The following is a 15,263-nucleotide window of genomic DNA, read 5'->3' as shown; positions in this document are numbered from 1 at the left end:
ATAGCAAGAGTATTATGATTAGGTGGAATATTAAACTGATAAGGGATCATTTTAATAAAGGCATGATTGTCTTATAACAATTATTACATTAGCAATAATTGTATAAGCTAATGACATGTAGTACTAACTAGATAAAAATGATGATATGAAAAAGACAAAGAAGAAAAAGAACAAGATTGATAAAAAATTAAAAAAGCATGAAAATAGAAAACAATTCAACCACACAAATTATAGTCACAAGAAAAAGAAGAAAAAAAGAGACATATAACAATATAATTAAAATCATTATGATTTTGTGATGATGATGACATAACAGCGATGATGTTTTCAATGACAGTGGTGATAAAACAATTGATGAGATGGTTACAATTATTCAAATGGAGCAAAACAAAATGAAAGATGTGAATCAAGAGTAACAGGTGAAGGCGAGGGAGTTGCAGGTAGCTCACTTCATGGTGTCTTGACTTGTGCGCATCTTCAGCTATCTTCATGTCTTTTGGTGACGTGATAGTCTCTGACAGGGCCTTCTTCGGCGAGGCCTTGACGTCTTCTTTTACAGATTTAGTTGCTTTAGTCTTCTCCTGGCTCTGCGGCTGTTTGCGGGCCTGGTTGTTACCTGTGGGTTTAGACTGTGTAGGTGCTGTTTTTGAAGGGGTGGGAGAGGCCTTGGCATGGGTGGGTGCAGTTTTACCGGGGGTGGATGAAGCCTTGGCACCAGAGGGATGAGAAGGGCCCTTAGCCTGAGCAGAGGTCTGAGCAGACCCCTTCGTCTGAGTCAGCCCTTTGGCCTGGCTGGGGCCCTTTACTTGGCTAGCAGACTGTACAGGGCCCTTACTTTGAGTGTGTGACTGATTTGGACCTTTCATTTGAGGGCCTTTACTCTGAGCTGTGGGTTGTGTTGGCTTGGTTTGGGAAGGAGGCTGAGTTGAACCTTTGGGTTGAGGAACAGACTGGGCCGAACCCTTGGTCTGCGGGGACGTTTGGCTAAGCCCCTTGGTTTGGGGGGCCGGCCCTGCCTGTTTCGCAGGAGAGAGGGGGCCACTTACTTGGGGACCCGATGGTTTCTGTTGTTGTTGTTGTTGTTGAGGACCTGCGGCCCTAGGCCCTGAAAGCTGACTGGGCCCTTTCTGCTGAGGTGGTTGTTGATTGGCTGTTGCAGGTGGCCGGGGGGATCCCGCTGGCGGAGCAGCAGGAGCAGGAATATCTCCCAAGCTTCCTGACAGAGCCCTCTGCGTCTGACAGTTCAAGCACAGCCATTCTTTCTTCTGGAAAAAAAAAACACAAGCACAAAGAGGACAGCAATGAACAATGGTGAAATTAAATAATCATACAAAAGCAGATGGTTTCTCCTAACACACTCTATTATACATGTCAATACCAAAGCTCACAGGTTCCTTTTCCCACCTGGTGCTTACAATAAGCAAACAGAAGAGAAAGTGTTTAAATGGGCAGCAATCTGATTAAGTATGCTCAACAGCGGTACTTACTTTGATGTTGACACTGTCTAAACACATTATTTGACTATTATTTATGATGAGTGATAGGTACAGAAATATGAATGTGTCTCATAGTTAAATAAATTGAATCAGAAAGTTGTTGCTCTATAAATGTTCATGTAGTGCCAAGGAATTGGTATAGGGAGTCTGAACGACTGAATATTTGAAAGCCTGTCCAAACAAGGCCTTTCATCTCTTGAAGAAGACGTAATCATTTGACAACATTAAGCACTCTCAAGCAGGATACACAGAGGGAGGGTGCTGTATGAATACAAATTAACACGTCTGTGGTGAGATTGGAGGGGTGCAACTGTCATTAGACCTCTCTGATGAAGCCCACAGCAAACCTTCTATCTGCAATAAGCAGGATTCGTCCTTCACCATCACCCCTGCTGAGCCGCATGTTTGGTGCTAGTTATAGATTCTGACATGGCTGAGGATCTAGAACAAAACCCATCAAAGACAGGACATGAACATAAGCGGATTCAATTTCAGGTCAATGCAGCAGATTGATGAAGCTGCTTGAAGAAAAGAAATGGTTATATTACAGGTCAAGAAAGCAGAAAAAAGAGGTGGCGGCTCCATGTTTGTAACATAACCCTCCATTTCTATGATAATCATCGGCGCTTTGGGCCTGAAGAGCCAGGGTTCTCCTGTCACACACTTGTACAGCAAAACAAATAACCTCATAAACACGTCTACTGCTGATTACCACACTTCAAAAGTATAAATACAGAAGATGGAGTTCAACAACAAGCCCAGGAATGGCTAATAAATAAAAAAAATGCAGATGTTCAATGGCTACAAAGGGCAACTCTACGGCAGTCCCAGACAGAGAAGGTGGCATATACATTATTCATTTCTCTAAATGCCTTTACATCTTCCTCATGTTGCAACTGTCAAATACAATCAGCACTTAGTTATTGGGGTTCTGTTGCTTCTGTCGCATTTCCTAGAGGAAGAGTTACCTGCCTGGATGTTATAAATAACTGAGAAAAGACAGAGGGCGACAATCATTTAGTGAGTACACATCTTAACAGCATGATAAGTATCTTAATGTAGAGCTCAGAGACCAGCGTTTGACAGATAAATCTCCAAATAAGTTCTGAGAGCAGAGGACACACTCTGTCTTCTTTTTCACTTCACACTAAACCCGTTTAGAGAAAGTGATCAGGCCCCATGTGGGCGAGGTATTGATTATTTGCTCTCCTCGGAGCTCCTTGTGTGTCTTGTAGAAAATACTGTTTCACTCACTGTCCACTTTGCTGAAGGGGTGGACACAGAGACAGACCGTCACAGGACATGTCTATTTGTCTAGTGTAACTGGCAATTAGTGATCAGACACAGGCTGAAGCCGGTGGTGGGAGACGAACCGAACCGGATGGAGAAGGAGAAAGAAGGGGGTGGTCCCACAAAATAGATCACATTTAATATGTGATCCTATTTAGGGCTGCAACTAATGATTATTTTCATTATCGATTAATCTGTGGATTATTTAAACAATTTATTAATTAGTTGTTTGGTCAATAAAATGTTAAAAAAATGTTGAAAAATGTAAATCAGTCTTTCCCAAACCACATGACGACGTCCTCAAATGTCTTGTTTTGTCCACAAACTAAAGAGATATTCAGTTTATTGTCATAAAGGAATAAAGATACCAGAAATATTCACATTTAAGAAACTGAAATCAGAGAATTTTGACTTTTTTTCTTTAAAAACTACCCAAACCGATTATTAGATTACTCTAATCCTATTACTGTGTATTGATTAATATAATAGCACTGTTTTAACACCTAAACACTGACACTGAAGTCCAATATTACTGGACAGAGTGGTTGGGTCATTGCCATCTGGATATCTTGCTACTGAGATGTTGAGTCATTTTTATACTCACCCTATCTGTTACAATGTTTTTTTTTGTTTTTGTTTTTTATTGTGAAAAAAAAGCGACAGACAACACAGTGAACATACAGTACATTGATGGTTTACATCGATGCATAAAATAATAATAAGGTGTGTGTGTGTGTCTAACTAATATATTATATAAATAGTGATCATAATAGTGATGAAAAAGGAAATTGGTGAATAATACTAGTAACCTTGGTCATAATAATAACAGTATAAACAAAAGTTGTGATAGCAATAACTAAACAGCAATAATAACAAAACAAAAATAACATGTTCTGTTACAATGTTGGGACGGTGGTTTTTATCACAGCTTGACCAAAAACAGTTGCTGCTGCTGACTGAAACAGTTTATGACAGTGATGAGACCCGAGTTTCGCGATCAGGTCTATGATATGACACGCTGTCTGTAAATGTTGCAGTTAATACGTCATGTAGCTTGTGATCAATAGAAAAGCATACAGCAGGGGGCAGTGGCACTTATGGCTGGAACATGACTTTACACAGAACCTCATAATAACTCAATTAGAGCCATTACGCAACATGACTGATAAATTATGCAACTCCCCTCCTTTAGAAATGAAGCCTTCTGAATCATGAATACTGTGAAAATATGCAGTTCACCGTGTATAGTAGGAACGCCGCAGCAACCTTAGGAATGGTGTGGGCAGCTACAACACTTTATAGCATAAAGGGGATAAAATCAGAGCCAGGCAAACACTTTGTCAGTGGAAACCTTTCAAGGACAGAACTGTGCTCTAACTTTATCCACTTAGTTTGACTAAATGCCATTCCTAAATACAATAAAACCAAATATATCACACACAGTAAGGAGAGATTCAGTAGCTCCATTTTAAATGTGTAAAATGTTGTTGTTTTTTTTTAACTGATGCTATTTTTCTGAGATAAAACCCTTTCTTGATGTGCCCAAATCCTGTAGGAATCTGTTGTCTCAGCTGAGACCACGACGTGTGGATGGAGCCAATGGCATGCCAAACAGACAGCCTTGCTTTGTTTTCATCTCTCTCATCTGCTCTACTGAGAAGCTATATATAAACAGGTGCAGCTCTCTCAGAACTAGCCATCTGTGTTGGTTCTTTCACATATAAGAAAAAAAAAGAAAGTTGTGTTGAAATGTCAGAGTATAGTGTCCATGTGCAGCTCTGCAACAATAGAGTGAAGACTTGATGTGTGTGCACTGTGTATAAACATGTATGCATATGATCATCAAAAAAAAAACAGCCTCTGATATCTCAGTTCATGCCTACCCTCATCAAAACCACTGTTCTTCTGAACAGTATAATCTAATAAATCTAAAGGGATAGTCCAACATTTTGGCAAATTGTCCCATTGCCATAATCCCTATAGCCATAGCAGTAGGTTCATTATTGTTGCATGAATTTACCTCTAAAACGACTTTGTCTCGTACGTTACGTTATTATCTCATAGCGTGGTGAATGTGCAGGTCACTACTTGTCCGTGGGAGCGTTTTGGAGTTGTTGGATTGTGTATTTGATGAGTTAGATGAGGGAAACCAAGAAATCCCATGAGCCTCCGCAGCATAGTTCTGAGCAGCTCACGGCTCTGCTCCACCGTTCTAAAAATAGCTTGCACTGACAATTAAAGGTAACGAACCTACTGCTATGACTATAGGGATTATGGCAATGGGCCAATTTGCCAAAATGTTGAATTATCCCTTTAATCTAAATCAGATACTTTTGTAGCTTTCTTCCTGCTGTTTTGACACCGCCATACTCTCCCCTTTGCTCCTGAATCAGCATAGCATCACTGCGTGGGTGAAAGGGAGAGAGGAGCAAGGCCAAACCGGAGCTGGGAGTAGCAAATTATTCATGTAGAGTGCTTTAGCGTGTACGCAGTGAGCAATGTGGGCTGAGCTTCCCACCTCTACCCACACCGTGTGGAGAAAATCAGGTCTGTGTAAACTAAAAGGACCGAGGCTCTGTGCTGTCTGTGAGACGGGCCTTTAACGTGCTCTGAAAAACAGAGCAGCCGATTCACTGTGGCAATCTCTCTGTCTGCTGCCCTCTGGAAAACAACAGCTCAATACATAGAAATTGGACGGCAGCAAAAACTACAAAGGAGACAAGAGGCTGACCTGGACCTCTCACTTTTTGTGTTTTAATGGATTAATTGTGTGTGTGCGGATCTACTGTATGTGTGTGGCACAGTCATATGCCAGCAGCAGGCTCAGTATGTCAGTGAGATCATGTTGTTAGTGAATCGGTAACCTCATTAAATGGCAGGAGGTTAACCTGTCTGCTTGGTGGAGAACGTACTTAACCTTGGCTCTGAACTGTAACTCAGCTGCAGCTGACTGGACTACACATCGACTGTAATCCATCAATTACATCTGAAGCATTTAGTGTCTGCTCTTATTCACTGCAACATGTAATGAGTCAAACCGAGCGGTTGTCATGCAGCATATTGCCTGACAGACATTTTTGACAGAACGCTGGCACTGGACCTACATCCCTCAGTCTGTTCCTGCCACTGCAGCTACAGCATCAATAGCTTTTAGAGCATCACTCAACATGATGAATTTAACTTAAGTTCACTTGAATCTGTTGGGACCAGACACATGAGGCCCAGAGAGAAAACTTTGTAGTTATAAGACAAGCAGAACTCTTGTTAAATCAATACAGCACTTTATAGTTATTGTTATACTAACACAGGTATGAATAGCAATGAGATGTTGTTTAAAGGGATAGTTCAATATTTTGGCCAATTCGCCTATTGCCATTATTCCTATAGTCTTAGGATAATACCTTTAATTGTCGGCACAAACTGTTTTTAGATCGGCGGGGCAGAGATGTGAGCTGCTCAGCTAACACAACAGAGGCTCATGGTATTTCCACGTTTCACTCATCAAACTAAATACACAATCTAACAACTCCAAAAATCTCATGGACAAGTTGTGACCTGAACATTCACCACGCTATGAAATAATAACGTATAATTATGTAACATTACGACACATGAAGCAAATACTGGAATGTAGTTCCGGCTACGCATTTGCCTCGAAAACAACTCTGTCTTGTAAAAGTTCCATTATTATCTCATAGCGTGGTGAATGTGCAGGTCACAACTTGTCCATGAGAGAGTTTTGAAGTTGTTGGATGTGTATTTGATGAGTTTGATGAGGGAAAGCCTGGAAATACCGTGCGCCATGCAGAGCTCACTTCTCTGCCCTGCCAATATAAAAACAGCTTGCACCGACAATAATAATAATGAACCTACTCCTAAAACTATAGGGATTATTGCAGTGTTTTTGGAGTTGTTGGATTGTGTATTTATTTAGTTTGATGAGGGAAATGCGAAAATACAGTGCAGCTCGCGTTTCTGCCCCACCGATCTAAAAACAGCTTGCACCGACAATTAAAGGAGACATATTATGCCTCCTTTCCACAAATTAAAATAGTTTCCAGGTGTGAACCACAGCTCACCCCGCCCCACCACTTCTACCGGTCCCAGGTAGGGGTGGTATTATGCAAATTCAAATCCTAGTTACATCACTGGAAGACAACTGAGGGAACAGTTCGTAAAACCACATGGTTTTCAACCTAGGGAGCCTGCACATTACATATTTTTTTTGTCAATTCCCACATTTTGGGGGCCGGAAGGCAAGACAAACACCCAAATATATGTTAAAGAGCCTTCAAAAAATCATATTTCCATAATATGCCCCCTTTAAAGGGACAACGAGGAGTTTCTAATCGGTTATAAAAAAGTCTCACATTAATGTGGATGAATCTCCGCTACCCACACTTGTTAATGGGCCCATTTTCGATAAATATATCGTTCTGTCTCTATCGTTATTTTGTTATTATTAGTGGTGGCGGAGATGCTGGTCGAGCCGACCAGCGTTTCTTTACTTTCAGTTTCGCAACGAGTCATGAGAATAACGTAGCTGAATCGCCGTTTATGGTCAGAACTACGACGGTATGTGAACCTCTTTGAACCTCTGACTTTAATTATTGATGAATGAAAACATGAGTCCGTCTTGCGCCGGTCAAAAGAATTTTACGGTGCGCGCGGAGGCTCATAAATGTAGTGTGAAAACGCTTCGCTTTTCCAAAACTCCTCGTTGTCCCTTTAAAGGTAATTAACTTACCCCTAAGACTATAGTAATAGTATAGTAAAAGTATTAAAAAGTGACAAAGCACCTCCCGAATATCAAAAATATATATATATATATATGTAAGGTGTACTGTTTAACACATCAAAACAACAAAGCAACAGTAATACCCGTTGCAGGCTCGGCTGTGCAGCAGGGCAATATTCAAGTCCATCTTCTGTGTGCAGAAAGAACAGGGGTCAGGGCAGTAAACTTACTGAGATGGGTGGATGGTTGTGCAAAGTCTAGTTCAGAGTTATTGCAGTGGTGGAGTATGGTGTGTGATGATGAACAGGGGGCAGAGGGGGCAGAGGGGGTGGGGCTGAGGATGGTCTGGTGGCTCTGGCGCAGGATGGATCTGTATCTCCTCCCAGAGGGCGGCAGGTGGAAGAGGTGATGTGCAGGGTGGTGCTACGGTGTTATTCTGTGTCTGAGAAAACAAATATGTCTATGGTGGCCCTGAGAGCTCAAAAAACAGACCACAAGAAAACTGTAAGTAAGTTAGTAGAGCAGGTATGATGACATGCTCCGTCTCTATTACTGTAATGCTCATGGGCAGCCTAAATTGGTTCCATTCCTTAAGTTTTTTAACTGTAATATGTGAACAAGATTGAACAAGACATTTTCACCTGCTCTACCCAATGTTTAGATCAGGTGCTGTACGTATGCAAATTAGCCATACGTAATTGGATTATGCACTGTTGGCTCATGTCATACCTGCTCTACTAAGAATGTGGCTGTCTTGAAAAATTGCAGTCATCTTGAAATTTAAAGTGGTCAACTTGTCGGTTGACCGATGGAGTCAACTCATTCCAATTTTCATGCCAGTACCACCACAGCAACTTCATATATACATGTGCCGTCAAAACGGTGGGATTTATGCAAATTTATGCAAATGTATGCACATTTGCTCAAAGAATTTCAAAAAACTTGTAATACATTTTTTGTTTGTCTTAATGTAAGTAATCAACTCAGTAATTTTCATGGAGATATATAAAGGTTAAAAATGTTACCCTATTCACGTGTTTTATATGCGTATAAATGGGATATGTTTGGGTGTTTTTCGAAACTTTCCCCTAATGGGATTCTTCGGGGCTTTTTTTCCCTCACTCAGGACATGCTGAGGATACAAAATCAGTTGAGTTTGCTTCTGTTGCAATTTGTTTAACGTTGACCCCTTTTTTGGCCTAAAATTACTGGACTGTAAGTGTAAGTGAGGCCTGTAAATGTGCACTGAGATAATGTATCCTCTTGGCACATCAAAACAACTCTTGGCACATCTTTGCAAACCTTGTCGATGTTTTCTTGGATGGGCAACCATACAATCACAACTGAAAACTGAAATATAGTGAGTGAGCCTGACTCCACCATGAGAGACAAAAGTGGATACTCTGAGCACCAGCAGTGCAGCGATGCTCTATCCAGTGGGCACAGCTGGAACAGCTGCCCTTTCCCTGTCAAAATAATGAGAGATTGAACACTGCAGGTTACCACAAGGAAAAGGTCAGAGAGATTGATCCCATTCTTATAGATTGATCCCACTTTCAGAGGAGCTCCCCAGACATTGCAGCGCTGATCACTCACACAAAGTGTATGTGAGCACGTGGTGTGTGTGTATGTGTGTGTCTGGATGTGTGTGAGTCTGTCCAGTATCTATCCAGATGTGGTTGGTATAAATGCACCAAATTATGAAATGAAGCACACTAACCCGTTTATTCATTATCTAGATTGCAAACAGCTGATAACGACCTTAACACAGGTATGGGAACAACAAATTAAAAGTGCACAGATGGAGCTTCTAAGTAGCTCATTTGATTGAGGAGTGTACCACCCTGAAGTCAAATCCCTTCATGACTCTCTTCTATCTGAATTTATCCAAAAGGCAATGAAACAATCCCAAAACAACAACAAATGATAAAAATGTGATGACGCAACATGACCATGTACCACTGAACTGGAGGCTATAAAAGGTGTTCTGGAAGCTAAAAAAAAATCAACCATGAGGTTCTAAAATTAGCTGGCTCACTTTAGGCCAACTTTCACAGAAAAAGAAAAAAATAAATTGCAAACCCCTGCAGAAAGTCTTCCACAGTGTCTCAGAGGAGGATTTCAAAACCGCCTTGATATATTTTCTGTAGTTTGCATACTAATCAGCCGTTTACACACTTCCACAAGTACAAGAATCCAAATGAGATATCTCAATCATGAAAAAGCATATTTGGGCCGCAACTAACAATTATTTTCATGTCTCCTGCGATAACAAGATCCAACCACAACAAGTCGATATGGAGAACCAGCTGTGTCCAGCTGTCACAGTGCAACCACCTTTTTGTTTTATTACCCACTCTCTGCTTAGTGCACGTTTGCTGCAGCTCCAGAAGAGGAATATCTGGCTATTTAGCTCCACTGTGTCTAACAGCTGCTGTCTGCACTGGAGTTTATAATAGCCTACAATATAAAATACCAAATACACACGGGCATGCAAAAGTTTGGTCCAAATTTCTGACAGTTCAGCAAGTGGAAGATGAAATGATCTCCAAAAGGCATCAAATTAAACATGAAACACTCTTTTGCAATATTTTCATTGATATCAGTGTGTTCATTTAGTTTTCTACAGTTTTAGGGTGAAAAGGGGAAACAAAGCAGCAGCCTGCAAAAGAATGGGAAACCCAGGAGACTTGAGTTCTCTGTGATAGTTTCCAAAGGGGGGCTATAGGTACAAACTATGCAGGGTGGCCAAACCTTTGCTGCAGGCCCTTTTACTTTTCTGCACAGTTGAGCCTGAGAGGAGAGACCCAAATTGAATGTTGTGTTTACAAACTGCAACAAACTGCTACTACTGCAGGGTTCCTACGCAAGTATGGAAAAGTACTGTATGGAATTTGATTTTATACATTTCCAGGTCTGGTTAAGTATGGAAATTAGAAACTATTTAATGGAAATATATTTATAATAATACTTATCTGGGTTTGGTCTTATTTGAAGTTATTTGGGTTCATTATTTTGTATGCACTATTGTACCTAGCTACAATCTCCTGGAAATGATTTGGTGACATAATGGCATACAAATTCAGAATAATGAAAACAAACGATTAATTGCATAATTTATTTACATGATATGCATCTAATTACTCAAATGTCACAAATTATTTGATTTTTTTTTTTTTTTTTTTACCAATAAGTCTGGAAATTAGGGTCTGGAAAAAGTATGGAATTTTGAAATTTCAAATGTGTAGGAGCCCTGCTACTGACTCTACCTTTAAAGATATAATGTGTTTCTCTTTGCAGTGATTTAGCTGTAGCCTCAGAGTGACATCACAGGGGCATATATGTGTATTGTTTCAGTGGATTGCATGTTTGTCTTATTTGTTGTAATTTCTTACTTCAGAATAATAGTGAAGCATTAATTGATGCATTGAAGCATACACTTTAAACTCCCACTGAAACACTATTGATAGTGGAAGTGTTTCTATATGATAAGAGGGAGAGATCACTACAAAGAATCTTGATCATAAATCTGACTCAATCTTCTTCTACTTTTTTTTGCAATCAGAAAATAACAAAAATGTACAAAGCTTCCACCGAGCCAAGCTGCTGCTGATGGGAAACGGAGCGTGGAAAGCTTTAACAGCTCTGACCCATGGAGGGAGCCAGAGAGTGCAGAATTTCACAGAGAGACATGGAGGTCCTGTGGGAGCATACACACCCACACAACAACAACGGGAACGCGCACAACGGAAAAACAAACAGTGCACTCACGAAGTCACATTCAAGAACCCTGCTAAATATTACACTTGGTGTAGGCTGCATATTCCACACACCAACACCAACCGTTTCAATAATAACACCATCTTAGCTGTTATTCCCTGCTCAGTTGTTGATGGCAGTCACACCCCTCTGTCCCACTTTACCTCACACTCACACACACAAGTATATCTTAATAATAAGAAAGATAATACATTTTATTTGTAAGCGCCTTTTTATGCTCAAAGACACTTTACACTTTAGTCAGAATGAAATAAAATTAAAAACAGCAATACAACTGTATAAAACACACAAAATTATATGGGGAGTGAGTTTGATCGATTAAACGCACAATAATCCATTGTTAAAATAATCATCATCTATTTTGATAATCAAATTTGAGTAGTTTTTTAAAGGGATAGTTCAACATTTTGGCAAATTGGCCTATTGCCATAATCTCTATAGTCATAGCAGTGGTTCATTACCTTTATTTGTCGGTGCAAGCTATTTTTAGAATGGCGGAGCAGAGCCGTGAGCTGCTCAGAGCTACGCTACGGAGGCTCATGGGATTTCTTGGTTTCCCTCATCAAACTCATCAAATACACAATCCAACAACTCCAAAACGCTCTGGTGGACAAGTTGTGACCTGCACATTCACCACGCTATGAGATAATAACGGAACGTTACGAGACAGAGTTGTTTTAGAGGTAAATACAGAGACTGTTTGCTGAAAAACTGTCCCTGAAGGCAACGCGCATCAGCGGTTTCGCATGAATGTACCTCTAAAACACTCCGTCTTGTAACGTTCCGTTATTACCTCATAGCTTGGTGAATATGCAGGTCACAACTAGAGTTGTTGGATTGTGTATTTGATGAGGGAAACCAAGAAATACCATTAGCCTCCGTAGCATAGCTCTTAGCAACTCTCCGCTTGGCTCCGCAGTTCTGAAAATAGCTCGCACTGACAAAAAAGGTAACAAACCTACTGCTATGACTATACGGATTATGGCAATAGGCCAATTTACCAAAATGTTGAACTATCCCTTTAAGAAAAAAAGTCAAAATTCTCTGATTTCAGCTTCTTAAATGTGAATATTTCTGGTTTCTTTGTTCCTTCATGACAATAAACTGAATATCTCTTTGGTTTGTGGACAAAACTAGACATTTGAGGACGTCATCTTGTGGTTTTTGTAACACTGATAAACATTTTATTGACCAAACAACTAATCGATTAATTGTTTTCAACAGATTGATGGATAATGAAAATAATGGTTAGCTGCAGCCTTGCTGATCAGTATGTGTAACCTACACAACGTCAGCATCCCTCCTCCCTGTCAGTCAGCTCACAGCCAGAGTCTGTCCCCCACATGGCGTCTCTGCCGGAAACCAGACCACAAACTGAGCAAGAAATGTCAGCTGTCATTAAGTGCAGTCACGTACCTCACTGAGGTGTAATATTTTAGCTTCTTATTACCAGTATCATTCACCTCATGTGAGGTATAGTCTTTCAAATAAAGCACCAGATCAACATTATACTAGTGGTAGTGGTGGGCAGGGGGGGGCCTCAGAGCGTGCTGTGGCCGGAGTTATCAGTGGAGGGAAAAAAAAGCATGACATGGCATGACAGTGGTAGTTTTTCTGTCTCAGTGGAAATCATGAATATAAAAGAACAACCAAGGCTCTGTCAGAGAAGATAGACACAGGCTCTCTGCTGGGGAGGAAAACCACCACCAACATGAAAACAACACAGCAATATCAAACACAGCCACGCATCATAATCATCTGTCTCAAAGTTTTATTTCTACCCTTGTCTGTTCCTGCTCGTTGTCCTGGAACAATTTGCGTCTTTGCCATCAAAACAGCTTCATCATTACCAGAATATAAACTGTTTCCTGAAAATGCAGGACCAAAGTGACAGCCATGTCTGGCTTCAAAGTAGCAAACAGAGAACAGAAATAATAAAAAAGGATAAAGGCAGAGATCAGCATATAATACTCCTTCAAGTTGCGCATCTCCCAGAGATTAATGAGGCATTCGACAGAGGTGGTCATAATTAATTTGTAACAAGTGAAGGTCAGGGGAGCAGAGGGTCAGTGTGAATTATTAAATACCACGTGCACAGGGGCACGCTGCCAAGCAGGTGTGAATGGGGTGAGCTTAAGGTGACTGGGGAAATATGTCAGACACAGTTTGGTGCCCAGACACACACACACACACTTTCATTACCGATACGTATACCGGAGCATCTCAACACACATTATACAAAGAAATGTAAACATAAATGCAACAGCAGCAGGTTTATGTTCACCTGAGATAAATATCTGACTACACATAACCATACTCACTGCAGTCCTGATTTCAGTGTCGTAAAATTCAGAATGAGAGTCAAAAACCAGCAGGGTAGATTAACCCTATTAAAGGGCATTAATAGCCCCTTAAAAAGCAGTATCCATTCCCCCTGTGCACAGTCTGAATGAGCAGTGGTTTGAGGCGACCAAGTGCGCAGTCAGTGCAAAGCGTGAGCGAGCACATGTCACAGCAGTATGTCAGGCTGCGCCGCACCGTGCCGCGGCTGTGACAGGTCAGTAAGAGTCAGCAGGTATATAGGTCAATCCCCTGGGACTCCTTCAATGGGGACACGTGGTCAGGCCTGTGGATTAGACAGGAAATGAAGGATCATCCATTGAGCGAGCGAGGCCTCGGCTGCCGTCACAGGCTCTCGTACAGAGTCCAACACAGCGGAGGTGAAGGTATACAGAGTGCAGCTAGGTGATCGTTACAGGGAGAGTGCAGATGTCTCCAGGTACAGCAGGTATTGACAGAACGTCTTTACTGTGTTGCTCTGCATGAATACTTCTCCTCCAGAGTCAGAGTCAGTGGTGTTCAGGAAGTAGTGCAGGTGAGCAGTGCCATGGTCATTAGGTTAATGTCTTAAGTCGTCACTGAGATTATTTTACAAGAATAACATCAAATAAGCCTGAATAAAGTGATAAAGGAAAGAATGATCAATCGTGTCCCCATCATTGTTGGGCATGTTACTTAAAAAGTAATTAGTTCTAATTACGAGTTACTTTCCCCAAAAAGTAACTGAGTTAGTGAATGAATTACTATATTATAAAAGTAATTAATATGTCTATGTATGTGCGTGAGTGTGTATGTAATTGGGTATCTGTGTGTATATTTGTGGGGGTGGGAGGTTTGGGGTTTTCACAGTGTTTTGTATTGTTTTGTTTTGTTTTTATCCTCTGTTACAACGTATGAAAAGTGCCATATAAATAAAGTTGATTTGATTTGATTTGAATTACTAGGAGGAAAGGTAACTATTACTTTTATAAAATGCTTAAAGGTCCAGTGTGTAAAATGGGGGGAAAACCGTGACATCCAGCGTTCAGATTCTACATTGCAGCGCTCACTCGTTCGCACTCACCCCTCCCGTCAGCAAAGTGACGGTGGCCTCTGAGGACAAAAAAACTTGTTTACAGTACAATGACTGGGACGACTGGGAGTATTTCAGGATCATGGAGCGATGAGGTGAACATACATGGTGGCACAAGATGGCGACACTCTCTAAACCAAGACCCTTATATACTGTATAAAGCTACAAAAACCAAACAAATTTTATTTTATAGCGATTATACACTTATACAAATAGATTCATGGGTAGTATGTTCAGATTTTGCCAATAAAGCTAGGCAATCATTACACACTGGACCTTTAAATATGTTAAATTACTTGAACCCGCCCCCTTAACCATAATCCTAACCTCCTGTTTATCAGAGCCTGCCTGTGCGGAGGAGTGAGTTGGTTAGTTCCAGATAAACTGCTTTTTTTCTGACTAGTTGATGGACTGAAAAACATGTGTAGCCTATATAACTTACACTTTAACTGGTGTATTATTTTGTGACGGGACTTCTTGAGTCAAGTAACGGTTTATTGTCAGTAACGGTAACAGTGTTATGACGGGGAAACAGTAGCTTTTTGTC

General features: G+C 40.8%; 1 protein-coding gene across 3 annotated transcripts in view; it reads right to left on the bottom strand.

Annotated features, from left to right (window-relative positions):
- The window catches only part of bsnb (bassoon (presynaptic cytomatrix protein) b), an 86,740-nt gene that overhangs the window by 16,833 nt on the left and 54,644 nt on the right, over positions 1 to 15,263 (bottom strand). For 2 of the 3 annotated variants that reach the window (XR_015035865.1, XM_085777317.1), the window contains exon 4: positions 450 to 1,265. Coding sequence is in view for 1 of the 3 variants with exons in the window: in XM_085777317.1 (XP_085633443.1) it covers positions 450 to 1,265 (816 nt within the window). In the remaining 2 variants the exon portion in view is untranslated. The remainder of the gene's footprint in view (positions 1 to 449; positions 1,266 to 15,263) is intronic. The other variant, XR_015035866.1, reaches the window with a different exon arrangement.

The sequence above is a fragment of the Trachurus japonicus genome, chromosome 5, assembly GCF_045865225.1.
Source record: "Trachurus japonicus isolate A0001 chromosome 5, Traja_1.0".
Classification (NCBI taxonomy): Eukaryota; Metazoa; Chordata; class Actinopteri; order Carangiformes; family Carangidae; genus Trachurus; species Trachurus japonicus.
This window is presented reverse-complemented; position numbering and strand designations above follow the sequence as displayed.